General features: G+C 52.2%; 3 protein-coding genes across 3 annotated transcripts in view; 1 reads left to right on the top strand and 2 right to left on the bottom strand.

The window, feature by feature from the left end:
• TMEM179B (transmembrane protein 179B) overlaps nt 1-2,256 on the bottom strand; it is a 2,937-nt gene extending 681 nt beyond the window's left edge. The window contains exons 1-3 of the mRNA XM_003274105.4: nt 2,057-2,256; nt 360-547; nt 144-278 (exon numbers count right to left, since the gene is read on the bottom strand). Coding sequence (XP_003274153.1) covers nt 144-278; nt 360-547; nt 2,057-2,152 — 419 coding nt within the window. The 5' untranslated portion in view covers nt 2,153-2,256. The remainder of the gene's footprint in view (nt 1-143; nt 279-359; nt 548-2,056) is intronic.
• NXF1 (nuclear RNA export factor 1) overlaps nt 1-3,975 on the top strand; it is a 21,165-nt gene extending 17,190 nt beyond the window's left edge. Inside the window, exon 22 of the transcript XR_004029673.1 lies at nt 3,958-3,975. The gene's annotated coding sequence lies outside the window, so the exon portion shown is untranslated. The remainder of the gene's footprint in view (nt 1-3,957) is intronic.
• TAF6L (TATA-box binding protein associated factor 6 like) lies at nt 2,232-19,480 on the bottom strand. The gene is made up of 11 exons (XM_030810994.1): nt 19,292-19,480; nt 14,527-14,686; nt 13,988-14,074; nt 12,326-12,476; nt 12,119-12,169; nt 11,487-11,581; nt 8,200-8,274; nt 7,834-8,054; nt 7,342-7,474; nt 3,185-3,313; nt 2,232-3,056 (listed from the first exon to the last, which is right to left on the bottom strand). Exons 2-11 carry the CDS (start codon nt 14,671-14,673, stop codon nt 2,277-2,279), a joined length of 1,869 nt encoding a protein of 622 aa, XP_030666854.1. The 5' UTR covers nt 14,674-14,686; nt 19,292-19,480; the 3' UTR covers nt 2,232-2,276.

The raw sequence follows: 19,480 nt of genomic DNA, 5'->3' as shown, positions 1-19,480 counted from the left end.
CGTGATAGTTTATATCCGAGGCACACCTGTGCCCAGTGCCCTGTGAGTTGAGAGCAACCAATGGGGATAAAAGGAAATTACAGGACCCTGCTGCAGAGGGAAGGTAGTCAGCCCCAGCCAGGCTTCCCTCCCTCTCCCATTACCTAATTGTAGTGTTCAAGGAGATGATGGAGTTGCAGAGAGACCTGGTGCCAAATCGAAGGATACAGGCAGACACCAGGACCAGGAAGACGGCTATAGCTGAGATGGCCAGTGCAATGCGCAGCCCTATAGCACCTCTGAGAGGGAGAGAACAAGCCTTGTGGTGGAGGCGAGGCTCATCCTATCTCAGCCCCTGGCCCTCAGGGTTAGGCAGTCACCTGTGGGAGTCCTCGATGCAGCTGCTGTAGATCCAGAAGAGCAGAAGCAGGAGGCAGTAGAGGGCCAAGAGGCCAGAGGCCCCAGCTACAAAGTAGCACAGGGATGGTGCTGAGGGACGGGATAAGGCCAGGGAGGAGCCATTCAGGGTGGCCACACCATACAGGGGACATCTACCACTGAAGGAGCCCTGTGGAGAGAAGCTGTTGAGTCCTAGATTTCAGGTTAATGCCTCTAGATACAGTCTCTTGGTAGGGTGTCAGTGATAACCTAGGAATGGTCCTGCATTCCAGGAAGTTATTTGTGCACTGTCAATTCCTATTTCTGGGACAGGGATATTGATGGAGAGGGCCTGCTAGGGAATCAAACCTGCAGTGGCCAGAAGCATCAGAAAATAGGCAATGATTAGAGAATACAATGAGCATCAGAGAAGCCTCACAAGTTCTGGTCTCTGTGCAGAAACTCAGAGTAAACCCAGGCCTTGTATATTCTTCAACAAATAACTATCTGTGAGGTGCTTTTTTTTTTTTTGCTGGAGTCTCCCTCCGTCGCCCAGGCTGTAGTGTAGTGGCGCCATCTCGGCTCACTGCACGCTCTTCCTCCTGGGTTCACGCCATTCTCCTGCCTTAGCCTCCTGAATAGCTGGGACTACAGGCGCCTGCCACCACGCCTGGCTTTTTGTATTTTTAGTAGAGACGGGGTTTCACCGTGTTGGCCAGGATGGTCTTGATCTCCTGACCTCGTGATCCGCCTGCCTCGGCCTCCCAAAGTGCTGGGACTACAGGTGTGAGCCACCGTGCCCGGCCAGTGTTTTTTGTTTTTTTTTTGTTTGTTTTTGAGATGGAGTTTTGCTCGTCGCCCAGGCTGAAGTGCAATGGCACGATCTCGGCTCACTGCAACCTCCGCCTCCCAGGTTCAAGCGATTCTCCTGCCTCAGCCTCCTAAGTAGCTAGGATTACAGGCATGAGCCACCACACCCGGCTAATTTTTGTATTTTTAGTAGAGACAGAGTTTTGCCATGTTGGCCAGGCTGGTCTCGAACTCCTGACCTCAAGTGATCCGCCTGCCTCGGCCTCCCAGAGTGCTGGGATTACAGGCGTGAGTCACCGCGCCCGGCGGATCGCTGAGGTTTTCTCATGGTGTAAAATAGGCACCCTAGTGCCTACTTAATGAACCCATGTTTACTAACCAGATTACCTGGCTGGGGTAAACGATGTAAATTATTAGCTTCTACCTTTACGTCAGCGTTTTCTACATCTCTTATTTTGTCATTTAATACACTGTGCTACAATCATGTGGCAGCTTGATCATCTCCACTACACTATGCTTTATTTCTCGACACAGCTCAGCACAAACGGCTTCTGATTTAACGGATGGACGCAGGTTCTGCGTCCGACTTGTTTCAGAACCACAGTAAGGCTGTGCAGCAGGAGCCACGAAACCCGACTCTACTTAGCGCTTTAAGACGCTACTGACCCGTCCCTTTGGCGAGGGGACAACTTCGAAGTATGACCTGGCCAGGAGGAGCCACAAAGCGCGATTAGCCTCGCTGCATTTCAGGTACAGGCCGGCGCCAGCCGTGCCTCACCAGGTCCACCGGCTCCGAACAGCAGCAAGCCCGGTCGGAAAGCGACAGCGGCCTCGCCATGTCAGGACCGGCCAGCTCCCCCGCCTACCTGACCCCGCCCCGCAGCCGCACCTGGGTCCGAGTCAGCGCCGCGGCCGCCACGGCCCCGCACAGGAAGGCGGCAGCAAAGAGCGCAAGCTCAACGCGCTGCAGCCAGGGCAACGCCATGGCACTCTAACCACCAGGAAGCAGCAACCTCCCCAAAGCCCACCTTATCCGGCGCGACCCACGAAGATGGAGACGTCACTTCCGGGGGCGGGATTTATTTACAAAGACCGAAGCTGCCACTAACTCAGAGCGGCAAGTACAGCGAGTAGTCCGAGAGCGCCCACCGGCGGGCGGGGCGGCTGGTGCGGCCGATCATGGGCAGCTTCTGCACGTAGCGGGAGGCCGGGCTAGGCCCGTACGGCGCGGGGAAGGCAGTCTGGAAAAGGCGCCCGCGGCAGCGCCTCCCAGCCTGCCGCCCGGCGATGATGAAACGAAAGTGCGGGGCGCCGCGCGGGGCGAAACGACTCTTCTGGAAGACGTCGCGGGTGCCGGTCCCGGGGCCCTGCTGCCGGGGTGCCCCGCGCGCCCGATGCACGCGCGGCAGGGCCCTGCTCTCAGAGGCGGCGGGCCCAGAGGCCGACGCGGGCCCGCCTCCGCCGCTGCCCCGGGGGCTCTCGTCGCCGTGCGGGCTGACCATGGCGCTTGCCGTCAGCTGCGGCATCTTCCGCACCGAGTCCGGGGCTGCCGCCGGCTCCTTCTTGTCCCCAGGCGGCCGCGGAGCCGTAGGTGCAGGCTGGCCGGTGCCAAAGCGTGTGGCCAAGCTGTCACCGAAGAAGGCGTAGAGCTCCCGGTAGATGTCCGCCAGGGTCACCGAAAGAGAAGGGTCCTCCGGCCCCGCGCCCCCTGGCGGCAGCGGGAGGCCGGACCCAAAGCTGGGCTCTGCACCGCCCCCGGAGGACGACTCTTGGAAGAGAAGGCTGTCCCACGGCAGGTCGTCCAGGCGCCGGCACCCCCTGCCACCTGGGCCACCCCTGTTGGGCTCTGCTGCCTGGGCCTTCATCTTAAGCAGTCGCTCTACGGCCACCTGTAAGAGCCGAGGACTAAGATAGGCAAAAAATTCGAGGAACCTGGGCCCATCAAATATTCCAAAGTAAGCCTGCTTGGCTGCTAAGCTCATGCAGGGAAGGGAGGCTGGAAGGGGACGGTACTCACCAGAATGGCTCCATAGACTTTGTGCCCATCTGCTTTGACCTGGGCATTAGATACTGAATAATCATCCAGCACAGCCTGCAAGTTTGTCCAGTAAGTGGACAGGTGTGGGTACAGGACTCGTTCTACTGCCTGGAAGGAAGAGAAGGAATGCAGTTAGCATCTCTTTGACACTTAGTCCCTCTCAAGGATCCTTTCCCATGAAAGACCTACCTTTATCTCTGATCCTAGACAGGGATCAATCCTCCTAAATTCCCTGATTGGCATATTCAGCCATATATTTATTTGGAACCTACTGTATACCTAAGCTAGGCATTGGGAATAAAGATAAGGTACAAAGGGAGACAATAAAAAGTATACCCAACATTACTGCCCTGTGTGCCAAATAACGCTCATTAGTGACAACTCCAAAATTTAGTTTGCATACTGCTACCCTATACAATCAGGCAAGTACTGGCTTCACTTAGATGTAAACCGAGACTCAGTTCAAACAATCTGCATAAAAACAACCAACCGGCCGGGCGCGGTGGCTCACGCTTGTAATCCCAGCACTTTGGGAGGCCGAGGTGGGCGGATCATGAGGTCAGGAGATTGAGACCACGGTGAACCCCGTCTCTACTAAAAATACAAAAAAAATTAGCCGGGCGGGGTGGCGGGCGCCTGTAGTCCCAGCTACTCGGAGAGGCTGAGGCAGGAGAATGGCGTGAACCCGGGAGGCAGAGCTTGCAGTGAGTTGAGATTGCGCCACTGGACTCCAGCCTGGGCGACAGAGCGAGACTCCGTCTCAAAAAAAAAAAAAAAAAAACAACCAGAGACTTGGACTCTGATTATACAATTTAAAATCCTGTGATTGGCCCCTGTGGCTCACGCCTGTAATCCCAGCACTTTGGGAGGCCGAGGCCAGTGGATTACCTGAGGTCAGGAGTTCAAGACCAGCCTGGCCAAGATGGTGAAACCCCGTCTCTACTAAAAATACAAAAATTAGCAGGACGCAGTGGCAGGCGCCTGTAATCCCAACTACTTGGGAGGCTGAGGCAGAAGAATCACTTGAACTCGGTGGGCGGAGGTTGCAGTGAGCCGAGATCACACCACTGCACTCCACCCTGGGAAGCAAAGTGAGACTCTGTCTCAAAAAAAAAGAAAGAATTAACTATAAGGAAAATACCAGCCAGGCGCAGTGGCTCACGCCTGTAATCCTAGCACTTTGGGAGGCCAAGGCAGGCGGATCAGGAGGTCAGGAGTTCGAGACCAGCCCTGGCCAACATGGTGAAACCCCGTCTCTACTAAAAATACAAAAAATTAGCCAGGTCTGGTGGTGAGCGCCTGTAATCCCAGCTACTCAGGAGGCTGAGGCAGGAGAATCACTTCAACCCAGGAGGCAGAGGTTGCAGTGAGCCGAGGTCGCGCCATTGCACTCCAGCCTGGGCGACAGTGTGAGACTCTGTCTCAAAAAAAAAAAAAAAAAAAAGGAAAGAAAATACCATGCCAGAATTTATAAAAGTCTACAGACACTCAAGAAAAAGATGGGCCAGGTGCAGTGCCTCACACTTGTAATCCCAGCACTTTGGGAAGGCCAAAGTTTCACTTAAACCAAGGAGTTTGAGACCAGCCTGGGCAATGTAGGAGGACCTCATCTCTATTAAATAAAAAAAGAAAAGAAAAAGATGATCTAAATCTTTTTTTTTTTTTTTTTTGAGACGGAGTCTCGCTCTTTCACCCAGGCTGTAGTGCAATGGCGCGACCTCGGCTCACTGCAAGCTCAGCCTCCCGGGTTCATGCCATTCTCCTGCCTCAGCCTCCCGAGTAGCTGGGACTACAGGCGCCTGCCACCCCGCCCGGCTAATTTTTTGTATTTTTAGTAGAGACGGGGTTTCACCCTGTTAGCCAGGATGGTCCTGATCTCCTGACCTCGTGATCTGCCCGTCTCAGCCTCCCAAAGTGCTGGGATTACAGGCGTGAGCCACCACGCCTGGTTGATGATCTAAATCTTATTAAATACAAAAAAGAAATACTCCCCACGTCATTCTATAAGGCCAGTATAACCCTGATTCTAAAACTAGACCAGGACAGTACATGAGAGGAAACGTGTTTAATTTCACTCCTGAATATAGCAGACCCACAAATAAATTAAAATACATTACAGTCAAATAAAAGTTTTGGATTTTTTCTTTACCATCCCATGACCTAGTTTAGTGTATAATGGAACTATAAAGATTGTTTACTATCAGGAAATCTGTAATAACACTGGAAAATAAAAGCTGAAAAGCCTTCGGATCATTTCAAAAGATGCAGAAAAACCATTTGATAAAAATCCAATATAAATTGATGATAAAATTAAGAATATAGGCCAGGCACGGTGGCTCACACCTGTAATCCCAACACTTTGGGAGGCCAAGGCGGGCGGATCACGAGGTCAGGAGATCGAGACCATCCTGGCTAACACGGTGAAACCCTGTCTCTATTAAAAATACAAAAAAATTAGCCGGGCATGGTGGCGGTTGCCTGTAGTCCCAGCTACTCTCGGAAGGCTGAGGCAGGAGAATGGCGTGAACCCGGGAGGCATAGCTTGCAGTGAGCCAAGATGGCACCACTGCACTCTAGCCTGGGTGTCAGAGCGAGACTCCCTCTCAAAAAAAAAAAAAAAAATTAAGAATATATATATATGGCGGGGCGCCGGTGGCTCATGCCTGTAATCCCAGCACTTCGGGAAGCCAAGGCGGGCGGATCACGAAGTCCAGAGATCGAGACCATCCTGGCCAACATTGTGAAACCCCGTCTCTACTAAAAATACAAAAATTAGCTGGCCCTGGTGGTGCACGCCTGTAAGTCCCAGCTACTCAGGAGGCTGAGGCAGGAGAATCACTTGAACCCGGGAGGTGGAGGTTGCAGTGAGCCGAGACTGTGCCACTGCACTCCAGCCTGGGCGATGGTGCGAGACTCTGTCTCTCTGTGTCTCGCTCTGTCACCCAGGCTGGAGTGTAGTGGCGCCATCTCGGCAAGATTCCATCTCAAAAAAAAACAAAAATCTCAAAAGCAACAAATAGAACTTATTCCAGGTATACAAAAGTGGTTCAGCAGAAGAATCCATTAATACACCTAGCGTATCAACAGAATAGAACTTGTCATATTAAACTGCATAATCGGCTGGGCGTGGTGGCTCATGCCTATAATCCCAGCACTTTGGGAAGCTGAGGCGGGCAGACCACTTGAGGCCAGGAGTTTGAGACCAGCCTGGCCAACATGATGAAACTGCCTCTCTACTAAAAATACAAGTTAGGTGGGCATGGTGGCACATGCCTGTAATCCCAGCTACTCGGGAGGTTGAGGTGGAAGAATTGCTTGAACCCAAGAGGGAGAGGTTGCAGTGAGCCGAGATCGTGCCACTGTACTCTAGCCTGAGCGACAAGAGCAAAACTCCGTCAAAAAAAAAAAAAAAAAAAGATCCTCCCTCTTAATATTATCACAGTGGCAACACCTAACTTTTTTTTTTTTTTTTTTTTTGAGACAGAGTCTTGCTCTGTCGCCCAGGCTGCAGCGCAGTGGCGCAATCTCAGCTCACTGCAAGCTCCGCCTCCCGGGTTCACGCCATTCTCCTGCCTCAGCCTCCCGAGTAGCTGGGACTACAGGCGCCCACCAACACACCCGGCTAATTGTTTGTATTTTTAGTAGAGACAGGGTTTCACCATGTTAGCCAGGATGGTTTCGATCTCCTGACCTTGTGATCTGCCCACCTCGGCCTCCCAAAGTGCTGGGATTACAGGCGTGAGCCACCGCGCCCGGCGCCAACACCTAATTTTTAAAGTGCATAATCATTTGATAATTTCTACAGATGCTAAAAAGGTATGACAAAATTCAGTATCTATTCATGTGTAAAATGCTCAATACAACAGGAATTGAAGGTATTTCTTAATGTGATAATATAGAGGCAGGAATTTATAAAATGTGGGGACATCAGTATCTGCCATGCAGGACTTTCGAAAGGATAAGACATTTACATTCAGAAAGTCAAGCTATCACTGAGCCTGGCCTAAGGCCAGAACTCAATACATGGCAGTAGCAGGCACACACCATTTTGGAGATAAAGACGCACAAGTACTATTTTTCTAACACAAATGGGAGTTCTTAACAGCTCTGTCTCTGAGAAAGGCCAGGGTGCTCACCTTCCAGCCAAGAGCATGCAGCCCCACCACGGCTCCATAGTGACAGCAGAGCGGCCGCACAGGATCTGCCAGGATCTTCTGCAGGGATAGCAGGATATGCTGATAGAGGCCACTTACAAGGTCCCCATGAGTCCTGTGGGAGCACCATTCAGTTAGGGAGGGGAATGAGGCATGGTGCCACCCAACAGGGCACAAGACAACACAAAGAGAATAGCATCTGTACAGCACACTCGGGCATGGTGGGGTTAAGTGAAGAAGGCTGCCAGGGGTGACTGGCCTAGGACCTGAGGGCTGAAGAACCAATACCTTGGTGTATTTGTAATCCATTTTCAGAATCCCAGTGTGTCACAGCACACCAGCTAGGACGCTCCTAGGGAGAAGGTTCCCCATCTTCTCATAGACCCTCAAAGCCAGAAGCTTCACCCCATTTCCTTACCCCAACCCACTTGGCTCTGCAGCAATCCCACCCTCAGGTTTAGGCCCAGCAGCTACCAGAAGATGTGGCTGAGCAGGAGGGCAGCCCCATCCCGCAGAGTCCAGTGGTCATTCAGGGGGTTGATGGAGGCAGCCAGTGGCTCCAGGACACAGTAGAGGACACTGCCCACCAGACAGCGGACATAGGGCCCCAAGCACAGGTGCGGATTACGAAACAGGCTCCGTGCCACCTGCAGCAGCCGGTGCAGTTGCTCCAGGTCATGGCTTACAGATTTTACCTGTTGGGAGAAGAGGGTAGCTTACAGGAACATGAGGGGACAGGCAGGAGCCCACCATTCTGACAGCACTTGCCATGAGCCCTACACCTTGCAGGGTCATCTCTTCCTTACAAAACATTCTTCCTGTCCCAGCCTGGTCACTTACCCCACTGACCACATAAACAAAGTAAGGCAGGAGCGCCCCAATCTTGGAGTTCGTCTGCAAGTCCTGGAGTGCAACCTAAAAGGAAGGGCCCAGACTGCATTGGATCCACCAGAAAATTGTAAAACATGAATGCGGTATTCTTCTGGAAGACAGTGTATCACCTTATTTATGTTTTACAATTTTAAATGTTCATATTCTTTGATCAGCAATTCTATTTCTATAAATGTAACCTACAGAAACTCATTCACATATACCTGCATATGGCACTGAATACAACCTGAATGTCCAACATATTTTTTTTTTTTTTGAAACAGAGTCTCACTCTGTTGCCCAGTGGCATGATCTTGGCTCACCGCAAGCTCCGCCTCCCGGGTTTTACGCCATTCTCCTGCCTCAGCCTCCCGAGTAGCTGGGACTACAGGCGCCTGCCACCACGCCCAGCTAATTTTTTCTATTTTTTAGTAGAGACGGGGTTTCTTTTTTTTTTTTGAGACAGAGTCTCGCTGTCGCCCAGGCTGAAGTGCAGTGGAGTGATCTCGGCTCACTGCAGGCTCTGCCCCCAGGGTTCACGTCATTCTCCTGCCTCAGCCTCCTGAGTAGCTGGGACTACAGGCGCCTGCCACCTCACCCGGCAAATTTTTTGTATTTTTAGTAGAGACGGGGTTTCACTGTGTTAGCCAGGATGGTCTCGATCTCCTGACCTCGTGATCCGCCCGCCTCGGCCTCCCAAAGTGCTGGGATTATAGGCATGAGCCACCGCGCCCGGCCTAGAGATGGGGTTTCACCGTGTTAGCCAGGATGGTCGCGATCTCCTGACCTCGTGATCCGCCCGCCTCGGTCTCCCAAGGTGCTGGAATTACAGGCGTGAGCTACCGCGCCTGGCCGTCCAGCATATTTTTAACTGAGAAAGGCAATCTATAAAACCAGATGCTTAATATAATACCACTTAGGTTTTTATGAGAGTAATCATAGTTGATAGAGAAAAAAAAGTAGGTGGAGGAATAGACTTTTCAGTTTCTTTTTCTTTTTTCTTTGAGACAGAGTCTCGTCCTGTCGCCCAGGCTGGAGTGCAGTGGCTCAATCTCGGCTCACTGCAACCTCTGCCTCCTGGGTTCAAGCAATTCTCCTGCCTCAGCCTCCCAAGTAGCTGGGATTACAGGCGCCCACCACCATGCCCAGCTATTTTTTGTATTTTTAGTAGAGACAGGGTTTTGCCATGTTGACCAGGCTAGTCTCGAACTCCTGGCCTCAAGCAATCCGCCCGCCTCAGCCTCCCAAAGTGCTGGGATTACAGGCGTTAGCCACCATGCCTGGCCCTTTTTTTTTTTTGAGATGGAGTCTCACTCTATTGCCCAGGCTGGAGTGCGGTGGCACGATCTCAGCTCATTGCAACCTCCGCCTCTTGGGTTCAAGCGATTCTCCTGCATCAGCCTCGTGAGTAGCTGGGATTACAGATGCACGCCACCAAGCCCGGCTAATTTTCTGGTATTTTTAGTAGAAATGGGATATCACCATGTTGGCCAGGCTGGTCTCGAACTCCTGGCCTCACATGATCCACCCACCTCGGCCTCCCAAACTGCTGGGATTACAGGCGTGAATCACCGCACCCGGCTACTTTCTTTTTCTTTCTGTGTTTTTATATTATATGTACTTCTACAGTAAACATGTACTAGTATTATTTTTTGTTTTTTCTTTGAGACGGAGTTTTGCTCTATCAGCCAGGCTGGAGTGCAGCAGCACGATCTTTTTTTAGAGATGAAGTTTTGCTCTTGTTGCCCAGGCTAGAGTGCAATGGCACAATCTCAGCTCACAGCAACCTCTGCCTCCCGGGTTCAAGCAATTCTCCTGCATCAGCCTCCTGAGTAGCTGGGATTACAGGCATCCACCACCACATGTAGCTAATTTTTGTATTTTTAGTAGAGACAGGGTTTCGCCATGTTGGCCATGCTGGTCTTGAACTCCTGATGTCAGGTGATCCACCTGAGTGGCGCGATCCTGACTCACAGCAACCTCTGCCTCCTGGGTTCAAGCGATTCTCCTGCCTCAGCCTCCTGAGTAGCTGGGATTACAGGCACCCACCACAACACCCAGTTAATTTTGTATCTTTACTGAAGATGGGGTTTCACCATGTTGGCCAGTCTGGTCTCGAACTGCTGACCTCAAGTGATCTGCCCACCTCTGCCTCCCAAAGTGCTGGGAGGCCAAGGAAGGATTGCTTGAGGGCAGGAGTTTCACCAGCCTGGGCAACACAGTGAGATCCTGTCTCTAAAAAAAAAAAAAAAAAAAAAAAAAAAAATAGGCTCACGCCTGTAATCCCAGCACTTTGGGAGGCGGAGGTGGGTGGATCCCCTGAGGTCAGGAGTTTGAGACCAGCCTGGCCAACACGGTGAAACCTCATCTCTACTAAAAATGCAAAATTTAGCCAGGCACGGTGGTACGCCCCTTTAATCCCAGCTACTTGGGAGGCTGAGGTGGAAGAATCACTTGAACCCAAGAGGCAGAGAGGCTGCAGTGAGCCCACATCACACCACTGCACTCTGGCCCAGGTGACAGAGCAAGACCCCATCTTAAAAAAAAAAAAAAATTTATTTTCATTAAAATAATAAATAAAAATTTAAATGTTCATAGAATTAGGCCGGGCGCAGTGGCTCATGCCTGTCATCCCAACAGTTTGGGAGGCCAAGGCGGGTGGATCACCTGAGGTCGGCAGTTCGAGACCAGTCTGACCAACATGCTGAAACCCCGTCTCTATTAAAAATATAAGGCTGGGTGCCGTGGCTCACGCTTGTAATCCCAGCACTTTGGGAGGCTGAGGCAGGTGGACCACAAGGTCAGGAGATCGAGACCATCCTGGCTAACACATTGAAACCCCGTCTCTACTAAAAAATACAAAAAATTAGCCGGGCATGGTGGCGGGCGCCTGTAGTCCCAGCTACTCGGGGAGGCTAAGGCAGGAGAATGGCGTGAACCCAGGAGACGGAGCTTGCAGTGAGCCGAGATCACGCCACTGCACTCCAGCCTGGGTGACAGTGCAAGACTCCGTCTCAAAAAAAAAAAAGCAAAATTAGCCGGGTGTGCTGGCACATGCCTGTAATCCCAGCTACTCAGGAGGCTGAGGCAGGAGAATCGCTTGAACCCGGGAGGCAGAGGGTGCGGTGAGCTGAGATCATGCCATTGCACTCCAACCTGGGAAACAAGAGCGAAACTCTGTCTCAAAAAAAAAAAAAAAAAAGTTCATAGAATTTACAAGTTCAACTTTGTGCCCCAACTTGGGCCCACTCGCTCACCTTCATCAGTTGCGGATCATCCCCTAGCACAGCACGAGTCACCTGGTGATAGTACTTGAGCAGGTCATCTGTCAGTGAAGACACAGCACTGGGCACTGCCAGAGGACAGGCAGGAAGCAAGGACAGGTGCAGAGCTGGCCCTCTCCTGGCCTCTCCAGCCTCCTCCCCCTCAACCACCATCCCCACACACATCCACAAGAAGCCTTTCTGATAGGACAACCAGGGCAAGAGACTCCCACTGCTCTTAGAGCCTGCTCAGCCCTGACCACCTAGGCTCCGCACACCTCTGTGCTCTGTCCTGTCTTCCACCCACCCTCTGCCAGACGGACTCCTGAGAGATTCAGGCTCTGTGAAGCTCTGCTCAGCATACCCTGGGGGTGAAACACCACCCCAGCATGCTACCTAGACTTCTGTCTTAGCATCCAACATGCTACATCACAACTAGTTACAGGTCTGGGCCCCCATCTCCAACTCTGAGCCCTCCATGCAGAGCCCAGCGCCCACTCAGACCATGGCACAAGGCAGGCATGGGTAAACACGTTAGATGCAGACTCGGGGGCACACAGGCACCACCCTCAGAACCTAAGGGAGAAAATTCATCCAAAGGGCCTGTTTCCTACATCACCCCTTACCCGATCCTTGAGGTGCCAGGTTCCCTTTGCCATCCAGGTAGGACACATGAACTAGAAGCAGTGCAGAGAGATATGTCAGCCTGGCGTTTTGCCCCTTAGAGTACTGCCTACCCCTCCAAGTTCTGCCTCTTCTACCAGCCAGCCCATCACCACTTCTCTTCACGGCCCAGCTCCCATCCCCAACCCATGCAGCACCCCGGCAGCCACCTCTGACAGCTGTCTCGGCACAGCCTTTGGGGATGTTGGTAGCCAGGGCCAGCTCTACCAGGTTCACTTCTCGATCCTCAGGAAAGTAGAGTTCACCCTCCTTGGCGGGGCGCATGGGCAGTGCCTCCTGGGATCCGTAACCACACACGGCCTGAGGAAAAAGAGAATTGGAGAGCAGCCTGAATCCAGGGAGATAGCAGGCGTCAGGATCCAGGATGAGGCTCCACTGACCAGAGCAGAGAGCCCATGTTTGAGGAAGTCCAGAAGTCCCAAGAAAAGTGGTGGAAGCCTGAAGTTCAGAGCGACCATTGCGGACTTGCCTGGAGCATCCGGGGCTCCCTGGGTCAAGGGAGAGAACATGGTCGCTCCTCCCATAACTGGAAGGGTCCTGAGCCCCACACCAAGCACTGGTCCCCCTTATTCACACTCACTCAACTTTGAAAACTCACTAATGTCTTCTAAACATAGCCTTCCTCTCGCAACTCACCACTCCAGAAAAACCACACCACGAGGCCCTAACACCCACACTGTTGCTCAGGCTCCTCCCTTAGCCTGAATGCCTTCTTTTCCTCTTGGCCTAGTTTAAGCCAAGCTCAAGTTCTTCACCACCCTTTAAGGGCCAGCTCCAGTCCCACCTCCTCCAAAAAGCTTTCTCTAACCTCTGGACCCCCAGTGGCCTCCTCTCCCGCTTTTCTGAACACATAGCCCAGGTGGGCTGGGCCTAGCACCTGGTCTGCTGTTGCTATCAGGGTCTTGCTTCCCTTATGTGTGCGTTTAGCCTTTTTTTCTTTTTTTTGTTTTGAAACAGAGTTTTGCTCTTTCACCCAGACTAGAATGCAGTGGCGTGATCTCGGCTCACTGCAACCTATGCCTTCCGGTTTCAAGCGATTCTCCTGCCTCAGCCTCCCAGGTAGTTGGGATTACAGGTGCCCGCCACCACACTCAGCTAATTTTTGTGTTTTTTTGGTTTTTTTTTTTTTTTTTTTGACATGGAGTCCTGCTCTGTCACCCAGGCTGGAGTGCAGTGGCACAATCTTGGATCACTGCAACCTCTGCCTCCTGGGTTCAAGCAGTTCTCCTGCCTCAGCATTCTGAGTAGCTGGGGTTACAGGCGCCCACCGCCACGGCCAGCTAATTTTTGTATTTTTAGTAGAAACGGGATTTCACCATGTTGGTCAGGTTGGTCTCAAACTCCTGACTTCGTGATCCACCCGCCTCCACCTCCCAAAGTGCTGGGATTTTAGGTGTGAGCTCCTGTGCCCGGCCTTTTTTTTTTTTTTTTCTTTTTTTGAGACAGGGTCTTGCTCTGTTGCCCAGGCTGGAGTGCAATCTCAGCTCACCACAACCTCTGCCTGCTGGGTTCAAGCGATTCTCATGCCTCAGTTTCCTGACTAGCTGGGATTACAGACATGTACCACCAGGCCCAGCTAATTTCTGTATTTTTAGTAAAGAAGGGGTTTCACCATGTTGGCCAGGCTGGTCTTGAAGTCCTGGCCTCAAGTGATCCCCTCACCTCGGCCTCCCAAAGTGCTGGGATTACAGGCATGAGCCGCCACGCCCGGCAGCATTTGGTCTTAATGTCTTGCCACATCGCTAGCCCTGAACTGGACATGGAAGTGGCCTCATGCCCCCTGAGCCCTCTGTGGCCTGCACCCCACTCACCTCCACGCTGCTCCATCTGAGGGCCCTGTTGAAGTCCTCAACTGTCAGCTTCCGGCGTTTGGTGTGCTTCATGAACTGAGAGCTATTCTGGGAGGGAGGGAACAAAAGCCAGAGTCAAAGGATGTGGAGCAGGGGGCATGGGAAACCCCAAATGAAGTGGACCAGACTGGAGAGAAGGCAAACAGGAGACCACGCTTAGCGATCAGAAGCCTACATTCCATCTCTGCTCCTGTACAAAAACACCCCCCGGGTGTCAAATCTTCTGTCAACACCTCAGTTTCTCACATGCAGAATGTGGTATCTACCCACTCTGCCTGCCCAACGGGGCTGTTGTGAGGAGCACATGGGAAGATGCCTGGCAAGCACTTTGTCTGCTGGAAGCCCAGACAGCTTCAAGTAGAGCTCTGTAAAGGCATGGACTGTCTCTGTTGCATGGAGCAGGCACCCAGTGTACACTTGAATAAATCAGCGAGGGTGGAGGTTAGTAAAAAGGCAGAAACAAGGAAAGTTGGAGGTATCAGGGGGTGAGGGGAGTGTACCTGCGTGGCCTCTCTCAGACGATAGCACACGTCCTCTGCGAGCAGCGCCGCCACTTCATCGCTCAGCTCCAGGCCCGTGCTCTCCGCCATGAGACGGACAGACTCCCGAGGGATCTCCACAAACCGCCGCTCTTCTCGCTCTGACATGGCCCCAGTGGAGCTGGGAGTGGAGAATGAAGATGGGAAAAGCTGCCCCAGCCTCCCGAAGAGCTCAGGAGTGTGACCCAAGACCCTCCACACCAGCCTTGCTGCTCGTGCTCTGGAGTTTCTAAACAAGGAGCTCTGAGTACCCAGATGAGGAAAGTGAGGCTCAGAGAAGGAAACAGACTGGCCAGTGGACCAAGAACGGTGAAGCTAGACAAAGTCCAAGGTGTTGGGGTTCACAGAACTAGGTCCCATTTCTGCCCTGTCACTTTCTATGTGAATTTGGCCAATCAGTCTGAGCCCTTGGGTCCTAAACAGGCACAATAATTCCTGCCCTCTCTAGCTCACAGGGTTGCTGTGAAAATGAGATGATTGATATGATTTGGCTGTGTCCCCACACAAATCTCACCTTGAATTTTAATAATCCCCACGTGTCAAGGGCGGGACCAGGTGGAGATAACTGAATCAAGGGGACATTTTCCCCCATGCTGTTCTCCTGATAGTGAGTTCTCAAAAGATCTAATGGTTTTATAAAGAGCTTTTCCCCTTTTTGCTCGGCACTTCTCCTTGCTGCAGCCACATGAAGAAAGACATGTTTGCTTCCTCTTCCACCATGACTGTAAGTTTCCTGAGGCCTCCCCAGCACTGTGAGTCAGTTAAACCTCTTTCCTTTATACATTACCCAGTCTTTTTTTTTTTTTTTTTTTTTTTGAGACGGAGTCTCACTCTGGCACCAGGCTGGAGTGTAGCGGCGCGATCTCAGCTCACTGCAACCTCCACCTCCCGGGTTCAAGTAATTCTCTGCCTCAGCCTCCTGAGTAGCTGGGATTACAGGTGCCTGCCACCACGCCCGGCTGGCTAATTTTTGTATTTTTTTTTTTTTTTGAGACAGAGTTTTGTTCTTGTTGCCCCCAACTATCCTGCCTCAGCCTCCCAAGTAGCTGGGATTACAGGCACGTGCCACCATGCCCAGCTAATTTTTGTATTTTTAGTAGAAACAAGATTTCGCCATGTTGGCCAGGCTGGATAGTAGCTGGGCTTTCTGCCTATGTGTTTGGTCTTCCCCAGTTTGGCTGCAACGCCTAAATGCAGGAACCTGTTTTGTTCACAGAGTATGGCACAATAAGAACCCTACAAAAACAGCAGCTGATGACTCACTCTAACAACGCACAGCACAACGAGAAGGTAGGCTCACATGCGCCAAAGTGACGCATCAACACCTCAGACAGGAAGGCCCAGATCCAGGATGACCCATCCAGGCACTGCCCCCACTACTCCTCTGGCAGGGGATCAATGAGTCACCAGTGACATCCAGGTCCCTACATCCAATGGGCAGCTATGTGGCTTCTGCGCAGCACTCCTCCCAATGGCCCCCCATTGTCTTTGAAATAAAGAACAAATTTGGGCCGGGCGCGGTGGCTCACGCCTGTAATCCCAGCACTTTGGGAGGCCGAGGCAGGCGGATCACAAGGTCAGGAGATCGAGACCATTCTGGTTAACACGGTGAAAGCCCGTCTCTACTAAAAATACAAAAAATTAGCCGGGCTTGGTGGCGGGTGCCTGTAGTACCAGCTACTCGAGAGGCTGAGGCAGGAGAATGGCGTGAACCCAGGAGGCGGAGATTGCAGTGAACCGAGATCGCGCCACTGCACTCCAGCCTGGGCAACAAAGCAAGACTCCGTCTCAAAAAAAAAAAAAAAGGAAAGGAAAGAAATAAAGAACAAATTTGAACAATGGCTCTGGAGGCTCTGCATGTGCTGCCTACTTCTACAACACCTCTTACCTCTTATCTCTTACTTTCTTGTGTTCTGCATTCCCACCTGTGTCCTCCTTTCAGTTCCTCAAATACACCTATTTTAGGACCTTTGAACACTGCTTCCTCCACTTGGAACTCTCTGGTCCCTGTCATCCACCCCCAATCCCTTTGTCTAGTGAACTGCTACTCACTCCTTCAGATTTCAGTTCAAATGTCACTTGCTCAGGGATGTCTTCCTAGATCCTCCAATGTCCTTGCACTCTGCCTTCAAACCAGTTTTAAGAATTTGTAGCCGGGCCCAGTGGCTCATGCCTCTAATCCCAGCACTTTCGGAGGCCAAGGCGGGCGAATCACCTGAGGTCAGGAGTTCGAGACCAGCCTGACCAACATGGAAAAACCCCATCTCTACTACAAATACAAAATTAGCCAGCCGTGGTGGGGCATGCCTGTAATCCCAGCTACTCGCGAGGCTGAGGCAGGAGAATCGCTTGAACCCGTGAGGCAGAGGTTGCAGTGAGTTGAGATCACACCAGTGCACTCCATTCTGGGTAACGAGCGAAACTCCATCTCAAAAAAAAAAAAATTGTAGCCGGGCATGGTGGCTCACTCCTGTAATCCCAGCACTTTGGGAGGCCGAGGCGGGCAGATCACGAGGTCAGGAGATTGAGACCGTCCTGGCTAACACAGTGAAACCCCGTCTCTACTAAAAAAAATACAAAAAATTAGCCGGGTGCGGTGGCGGGTGCCTGTAGTCCCAGCTACTTGGGAGGCTGAGGCAGGAGAATGGCATGAACCCAGGAGGCGTAGCTTGTAATGAGCCGAGATAGCGCCACTGCACTCTGGCCTGGGCGAAAGAGCGAGACTCCCTCTCAAAAAAACAACAACAACAACAACAACAATAAAAAAAAAAATTGTAGGCCAGGCGCAGTGGTTCACGCCTGTAATCCCAGTACTTTGGCAGGCCGAGGCGGGTGGATCACAAGGTCAGGAGTTCTAGACCAGCCTGGCCAATATGGTGAAACCTCGTCTCTACTAAAAATACAAAAATTAGCCAGGCATGGTGGTCCGCACCTGTAGTCCTAGCTACTCGGGAGGCTGAGGCAGGAGAATTGCTTGAACCCAGGAGGTGGAGGTTGCAGTGAGCCGAGATTGCGCCACTGCACTCCAGCCTGGGTGACAGAGGGAGACTCCATCTCAAAAAAAAAAAAAAAAAAATTTGTAATTATAGGCCGGGCATGGTGGCTCACGCCTGTAATCCCAGCACTTTGGGAGGCCGAAGCTGGCAGATCACGAGGTCAGGAGATCAAGATCATCCTGGCTAACATGGTGAAACCCTGCCTCTACTAAAAATACAAAAAATTTAGCCAGGAGGCTGAGGCAGGAGAATCGCTTGAACCCAGGAGGCAGAGGCTGCAGTAAGCCAAGATTGCACCACTGCACTCCAGCCCGGGAGACAGAACTGAACTCCATCTCAAAACAAACAAACAAAAAAAAAACAAAAACAAACAAAAAAAAGATCTTCTGAAAGAAAGAAGAACTATTCTTTCTCTTTATTTTTTTTTTTTTGGAGATGATGTCTGATGTCTCACTCTGTCACCCAGACTGGAGTGCAGTGGCATGATCTCAGCTCACTAAAACCTCCGCTTCCCGAGTAGTTGGGATTACAGGCCCAACCACCACGCCCAGCTAATTTTTGTATTTTTAGTAGGGATGGAGTTTCGCCATGGTAGCCAAGCTGGTCTGGAACTCCTGACCTCAGGTGATCCGCCCACCTCGGCCTCGAAAATGCTGAGATTACAGGCGTGAGAGCCACCGTGACTGGCCCGACAAACTTTTTATTTTTTTTTGGAGATGCAGTCTCGCTCTGTCACCTAGGCTGGAGTACAGTGGCATGATCTCGGCTCACTACAACCTCCGCCTCCCTGGTTCAAGCAATTCTCCTGCCTCAGCCTCCCGAGTAGCTAGGACTACAGGCATATGCCGCCATGCCCGGCTAATTTTTTGTATTTTTAGTAGAGACAGGGTTTCACCGTGTTGCCCAGGCTGGCCTCGAACTCCTGAGCTCAGGCAATCCACATGCCTCGGCCTCCCAAAGTGCTAGGATTACAGGCGTGAGCCACCGCGCCCGGCCATGAATAGCACTGTACTATGCCTGAGACACAGCTAAGTGCTTTATATGGCTGACTTCACTATATCCTCAATAATAAGATATTATGTATTTCGTCTATTTCACAGGCAAGGAAATCAAACCTCAGAGGTTAAATGTTCCACGACTTCTCCAAGATCATGAAGCAAGCACTAAGTAGGGAGAGGGAGCAGCGACTCAACCCCTTGCTCCTAATCTTTATACCGCATTCAGGAGCCGCCAGCTGTGTTGGGAACAAGGCCTGGATCCCACCCCAAAGATATGGGTTGGAGACCCACCCCTTGGTGACCCTAGACTCGCCAACAGATCATTGTGACGCTGCAGTTTCCCTGTCTGTAAAATGGGAGCATTTAGTCCACCAGCGCGAAAGGCGCAGAGGGAGTTTCCCTATTATATGACCGTACACGAAGTCTAGACTGTGACCAAAGTCTCCCACTCCTCAGCCTCCTCTCCTCCGCATCCTCAGCTACTAGTCACGCTGACGAGGAGGCGTGGGAATGGACCTCCGCGGGCCGGGCCTCGGCCACGCGCATCCTCCCACCCGGCCTCGCCCAGCCCAGATCGGGTGGGGGGGCGGGGGGAGGAGGTCAGGGGTCACTGAACTTGGGTCACGTGGTCAGCGAAGGGGGCGGGCCCCCGCGGAGCGGGCTCCAAGGCCGGTGAGTAAGCGGTCGGCGGCGAGAATGGGGAGTCCTTGGACCAGAGCAGGGCCTGCTCACCTGAAGACCCCGGCGTGGCGAAGGCTGCTACCGAGACGACGGCGGCGGGGGCGGTGGCGGCGGCGCCCACTCACTAGCTCACACTAATTCCCTCTCTCGGGGCCCCGGCCCCGCCCTCCACAAGTACAGCCAATCGGCGGGCGCCTTGGAACGTTTCCGGCCCTCCTGGAGACTTCCTGGTTCCTGATT

Source organism: Nomascus leucogenys, chromosome 4 (assembly GCF_006542625.1).
Source record: "Nomascus leucogenys isolate Asia chromosome 4, Asia_NLE_v1, whole genome shotgun sequence".
In the NCBI taxonomy this organism is placed as follows: Eukaryota; Metazoa; Chordata; class Mammalia; order Primates; family Hylobatidae; genus Nomascus; species Nomascus leucogenys.
This window is presented reverse-complemented; position numbering and strand designations above follow the sequence as displayed.

What these genes read in the sequence shown, in the direction of transcription:
- TAF6L (XM_030810994.1), bottom strand. Translation starts at nt 14,673, where the DNA reads ATGTCAGAGCGAGAAGAGCGGCGGTTTGTGGAGATCCCTCGGGAGTCT. An exon ending in TTGTTTATGTGGTCAGTGGG is followed by an intron (nt 8,055 to 8,199) that starts GTAAGTGACCAG and finishes TTCTCCCAACAG; the next exon opens with GTAAAATCTGTAAGCCATGA. An exon ending in TGCATGCTCTTGGCTGGAAG is followed by an intron (nt 3,314 to 7,341) that starts GTGAGCACCCTG and finishes TCTTCCTTCCAG; the next exon opens with GCAGTAGAACGAGTCCTGTA.